The sequence below is a fragment of the Colobus angolensis genome, unplaced genomic scaffold (genome assembly GCF_000951035.1).
Source record: "Colobus angolensis palliatus isolate OR3802 unplaced genomic scaffold, Cang.pa_1.0 Scaffold702, whole genome shotgun sequence".
Classification (NCBI taxonomy): domain Eukaryota; kingdom Metazoa; phylum Chordata; class Mammalia; order Primates; family Cercopithecidae; genus Colobus; species Colobus angolensis.
The window spans coordinates 143,047-149,249 of NW_012120733.1; the positions used below are offsets into that span (position 1 = coordinate 143,047).

Below are 6,203 nucleotides of genomic sequence, written 5' to 3' on the forward strand. Positions count from 1 at the left end.
CCTGGCTGGCCAGCTCTATTTCTAGCAGAGAGCCAGATCTTTTGCAGGAGGAATTTGCAGGACAAAACCAGAATGCTTTAAAGTCAATGACTTTATTTTATTATTTATTTATTTATTTATTGAGACAGAGTCTTGCTCTATCACCCAGGCTGGAGTTCAATGGCATGATCTCTGCTCACTGCAACCTCCGCCTCCCGGGTTCAAGCGATTCTCCTGTCTCAGCCTCCCAAGTAGCTGGGATTACAGGTGCCTGCCACCACGCCCGGCTAATTTTTTGTATTTTTAGGAGAGATGGGGTTTCACCATGTTGGCCAGAGTGGTCTCGAACCCTTGACCTCAGGTGATCCACCTGCCTCGGCCTCCCAATGTGCTGGGATTGCAGGCGTGAGTCACAGCGCCTGGCCTGAAGTCAATGCCTTTAAACTCACTGAAGAAATTTTGAACCTAGTGCAGTGGCTCAGGTTTGTAATCCCAGCTCTTTGGGAGACCGAGGTGGGAGGATCACTTGGGCTCAGGAGTTTGAGACCAGCCTGGGCAACATAGTGAGACCTTGTCTCTTAGAAAAGAAAAAAAGACATTTCATTAGATGTCCTGAAGAGGGGAGAGAAAATAGGGAAGATGACTTGGGGATAGAAAGAACAAAGAAGAGGTTCTGCTGCCCTCCCACCAACTTTCCCTACAATAGGAAGAGGCTAGAGCTCTGTGGAGCCCACTCCTCCTCTCTCCTGGGCAGCACATTAGGGGCAAAGCCTCAGAGGAGAACGGGCCTGGTGATCACAATGGGGCCCAGCACGAGGCCTCCAGACTCAGCCAGGAGTTTCCTGCTCCAGGTGGGTGCGGAGCAGGGCACCTTTGACTTCAAGAGACCACAAAGGCTTGGACAGGGAAGATGTCTGTGGTGACCATGGTGAACTGAAATTGAAGGACTGTCCTCATGTTCGGGGTGTGCAAGAGCCTTTCAGGTCTGCTAATTAGTAGTGGCTGAGACTAAATTACCACCATCCCTGTGGGACAGGGATTTACACTGGTATGTTAATTTGATGTAAATACATTAACATGATATTTCCGGCACACCTCTGCCATAGGCTGAGATTCACACTCATTATGTGAGGAAACAGCTTCTTGAAACTTTCCCCCCTCTGTCTCAGACTCAGTGATTCTAAGGACCTCTAAGGATCACTTGGGCTCAGTTGAGGCAGGGGACTGAGCAGTTGGCTGGCAGGATGTAGAAGCAGGTCTGCTCCAGGCTCCAGAAAGCCCTCTGGAGGAAGCTTGAGGGTCTGCTTCACCCAAATCCTTCCGCTGCCTCTGCAGGGGACTGGATTTCTCACCACCCTGGACAAGCTAGATGTGGGTCCCTACTGGCCTGGGACGTGGTACCCCCTGTGCATAGCTAGGCTGGGTGTCCTGGGACTCCAGGGTGGCTAACCTGGGACTGAGGGAGGTCCCAGGATATAAGCATTTCCGGTTTTTATTTAATTTAATTTTATTTTTTAGACAGAGTCTTGCTCTGTCACCCAGGCTGGAGTGCAATGGCGTGATCTCAGCTCCTGCAATCTTTGCCTCCAGGGTTCAAGCAATTCTCCTGCCTCAGCCTCCCAAGTACTGGGACTACAGGTGCCACCACCACGCCCAGCTAATTTTTTGTATTTTTAGTAGAGATGGGGTTTCAACATGTTAGCCAGGATGGTCTCAATCTCCTGACCTCGTGATCCGCCCGCCTCGGCCTCCCAAAGTGCTGGGATTACAGGTGTGAGCCACCGCGCCTGGCCTAGTATTTCAATTTTAAAACTGGGTAAGTCTTGCAGAAACAGGGACTAGTTGGTCACCTGATCTTGCTGTTGGTTCATTATCTCATCCGTCCCTGGCTTCCAGGGGATGTTCCAAAGTCATCCATCTCAGATGGTGATTGGAAATGGGATAGGAGAATCCCTCCCCTTTTTCCACAACCACCCAGATGGGACAGACATTCTATGATCTCCCTGGGGAATCCAGAAAGGGAAGAGGGTTGGGGCTGGGACTTGCCAAGTGGTCAAGTGGGAACATATTTGACCCAATGAGTTCACTCCACCTCTGCTGTCATATCCTTGGTAAATCAACAGCTACTGGTTTCTCAGATTTTCCGTCTTAACCAACCAACCCTGGTCTCAGCACCAGGGATCAACCAGAAAAGGAGAGACCTGGGGCTCTTCCCCCTGGTCCTATAATGTTGGTATCTGACAACACCAAGACCAGCTGTTTTGGAGAGAAGTTAGAGGACCTGCAATCTAAGTCAGCAATCTAACTGGGAGGAGCAGAGAGGGACTGGCCTGCAGCACGGCCCCAAATTGTGTAAGTTTCAGGTTCCAGGAAGCCTGGGTCTGCCCCTGAGAGGAGGTTCCTCACCCATCACACTTAGTAATAGCCCCCAGGGATTCCTGCTCCACAGCACTCCAGGCTGTGCCATAGCTGCTGACCTTGTCTCTCTAAATTCCTCCAGGATGGCCCAGGTCTCCGCAATAAAATGGGGCCCCAGGCAATGCCCAGATTTGCCTGGATTCTTGAAAGAGCTTTGATGAGCTCTTGTACAGAACTTTGCCACATTACTTTTGACTTTCACAGCTCCTTGTGAATTATCGAGGAAAGCAAAGCTAATTAAGCCACTTAATTTAGAACTGAAAGGAGGTTTAAAATTTCCTACCTGAAAGGAGGTAGGAAATGGTTCCAGGGTGGAGAGGACTGTATATTTCACACAGTATACTTTACTTCCCGGAAACTTTCCCTCCCATCTTGGTTATCCCACAGCATGTTAGCATTTATGCCCTTCACCCTGCATAGCTTTGTGTGTATCTGTGTGTCTAGGTAAATTCACTGATTAGCTTTGCTGAGCGTGACTGTGTGTCAGGTGCAGGGGCAAGGCACTTTCAAAACACAATACCATTTAAGCCTTCCAAACCCAGGGGATGTAGGCACTCTTATTAGGTTCATTTCAGGGATGCAAAAACTGAACCTCAGAATATATTTTGTTGTCAGGGAACAGTGGCTCATGCCTGTAATCCCAGCACTTTGGGAGGCCGAGGCAGGCAGACCACCTGAGGTCAGGGGTTCAAGACCAGCCTGGCCAACATGGCAAAACCCTGTCTCTACTAAAAATACAAAAGTTAGCTGGGCATGGTGGCGAGTGCCTGTAATTCCAGGTGCCTGGGAGGCTGAGGTAGAAGAATTGCTTGAACCTGGGGGGTGGAGGTTGCAGTGAGCCGAGATCATACCACTGCACTCCAGCCTGGGCGACAGAGTGACTCCGTCTCAAAAACAAGTAAAAAAAAGGCAATATATTTTGTCATGAGTTGTGTTGTAGTAGAACTCGAATCTTGAGCCTGACCCTGTTCTGCCTCTGTCCTGACTCTCTATCTCTGTCCAGAGACACACAAATGTACCCAAAAATATATCATATGTGTATGTCATGCCACCTTTTACTTGGGGACAAGGATTGTGTGGTACAACATTTCTTTAAAATCTCAGAACGCTGTAGATAACATTCTATAGATTTTATAGATTAAACAACAACAACAAACTGAGGCAGGTCCAGAGTCACATAGCAAGTTAATCAAAAAGCACTATGTCTAGAATTGTTGCCTTGGGAATTCAATGTGCATACAGCTATGGGTTTGGGAGCTAGCATTAGCTTAGGCTACCAGATGAATGAATTAATGAAGGGATAAGAATGAATGTATGTGTGAAGAGTGAGTCATTCATGGGTGAGCTGGTTTGAGATCATCACAGTCAGATCCCGCAACAGAAGGTGTCACTGAGCTCCTAAGTGGTGTGAGTTTAACCTCCTGGTTCCCTCCATGCCAAGTCAATTGCCAAGGATCCTGCTGACCTCTTGCCATGAACTTCTCCCCTCTGGATCAATTTTTCCCTTGCTGAGGGGATTCCAGGGTGGTATTTACCACCTCTTCAAAAGGAATCAAAGGAAAACAAAACACACAATAATCTCAAAAGGGCAAAGATTTTTTTTTTCTCCCTTCCTTCTCCTCACCTGCAACACATGCATACCCCAGCACTATTTGGAGCCAGATACTGCATGACTCAGCTTGCTTTTTTCCCAGGGGCTTTACTGGAGCAAGCTTGAGGAGGAGTAAGTGTAAAAACGCAGTAGGAGATAAAGCTTGGGGGTAGGTGAGAATTTTCTACCATAGTGATGTGAATGGACTGCCCTCTTAGGAGCTCAGAAGAAGTGAAGACGGGAGGCCAAAATCAAATGTACCCTTCCCATCCCTGCTAATCCCAGCTGGGTGCCGGGCGATAACCTTGCTACTCACGTCTGCCTCATTCCAGAGCCCTGGGATGCAGAAGGACTCCAGCAGGTCACTACCACACAGCAGCAGGATCCGCAGCTCTGAGGAAGGGGAGCAAAGTTTGCAAAGGGAGTAAGTGGAGGCCTGGGAAGTATTAAACCCTCAGCCTTCTTCCCCTGGTGAATACGTAACTCTCCCACCTCTGGGGCTGTGGGACCCAGTTCTCCCAGGTGCCCCTGCCCCTGAGTGTGTGCAGTGCAGAAACCCCTGCTCACCTCTCCCTCGGGCTCATTTCCAGACCACCTTCCTCCCCTGTGGGAGGAATTATTCATGCAAGGAGAGTAGGGCATAGTGGGTGATCGACTGCCCTGGCTTTCCCAGGACGTGGACCTTTGAGGGTTAAGCCACGATGGCTTATGATCGTTTTTGTAACAGTGGCTGAGCCAGCTACGCATCTTGTCTAAGGTCTGAGGTACTCTCTTGCTCCCTGTCAGGCTCAAACGTCAATGGAGTTTGGATTCTCTGTTTCTGTGAGTTGTCTGGGGTTTGTCTCCCTGACATGGGAGGGGGTGTGAGGGGACATTGAATGTACCTTGAGGTAGCTGAGTGTATAAAATGTGTCACATGGCCACTATCCCCAGCAAACGGCTTGAGAAGCAAGGCTGAGGCCTCTCCCAGTGCCCATACTTTTCCTGGCACCCAGGCGCACTTCCTGCTTGTCAGTTGTGTTTCTTCCCTCATTAAACTCATCTGAATTATCCCAGTGAGGCCCATTGTTGTTCAAAAGAGGCAGCAATCTGACTCACTTGTTAAAACTGGGCAGTGGGGAATAACATTCTGAGAACACCATGAGGAGAGTCCTCGCCCAGGATGTGGCTCAAGGTGGAGCATAGCGTGGCTCCCAGGCGTTGCAGTCGCTCCCATCAAGAGGCCGAGGCTGTTGGGCATCTTGTCTGACAACAGTGAGGCAGCTCTGCACAGAGGGTACCACCAGCCTTCCAGAGACAGCTACCAGCACAGGCCCTGGAGCCCTGAGGCCCAGGCGAGAGACGAGAGAAGCTGCGGGCAGCCCTGCCTGCCTTAGACCCTGTAGCTAATTCTGGGGCCTGACGGGGGCTTTCAGGTGGTAAGCTGTCCCCTGCTGTGGAATGAGTCTCTAGGTGGGACTCCTAAAGCAGCGGGGAGGCCACTGGGCCAATGGTGGGCAATGCCAGCATCTCATGGTCCCAGGGTCAGGGCAGCCTTCCCACCTCAAGGAGTCCCACTGAGGACTGGATTGTAACTATGAAATATTCCTGCATCCTGTCTTCTCTCCTGTCTATCATATCTTAGTCTAATGATCTGTTTGTGTGCAGGGATTGTGCTTTATCTTTACAGCCCCAGGGTCTGGCAGAGTCACTGGCATACAGTAGGTGCTCAGACATGTTGAATGGATGAGGCAACAGATGAGCTGACAGCAGAGGTCCTGCAGGCTGCCTTCCGGGCAATCTGGGAGGCGTGTGGTGGCTATTGTGGCCTCTGCTCTTGCAGCAGGGGCCACTGGGGGAAATGTTTGCCTGAGTCAGTGGCTCCTCTGTGTTGCGCCATAGGATTTCTGGCCCAACTCCCCAACTGTGGAGAGGAACCACGCTTGGTATTGCAGACTGGGCTTATTTCCGGGATTCTGTTGTTCCTCAGGCCCACTTGGAGCCACCCAGGGTTCTAGGTCAGTTCTCTGTTGGAAGGGCACGTCTCTGTCATTCTGACTGCCTATGCGTTCAGTTAGATCAAGCTTGTCCAACCCATGGCTCATAGGCCACATGCGGCCCAGGGTGGCTTTGAATGCAGTCTAACATAAATTTGTAAACTTTCTTTTTTTTTTCTCTTTTTTTGGAGACAGAGTCTCCCTCTGTTACCCAGGCTGGAGTGCAGTGGCATGATCTT

General features: G+C 50.1%; 1 protein-coding gene across 2 annotated transcripts in view; it reads right to left on the reverse strand.

Moving 5' to 3' along the window:
* The window catches only part of NMNAT2 (nicotinamide nucleotide adenylyltransferase 2), a 172,015-nt gene that overhangs the window by 20,945 nt on the left and 144,867 nt on the right, over positions 1-6,203 (reverse strand). For both annotated transcript variants that reach the window (XM_011927259.1, XM_011927260.1), the window contains exon 8: positions 4,305-4,381. In XM_011927259.1, the coding sequence (XP_011782649.1) occupies positions 4,305-4,381 (77 nt within the window). The remainder of the gene's footprint in view (positions 1-4,304; positions 4,382-6,203) is intronic.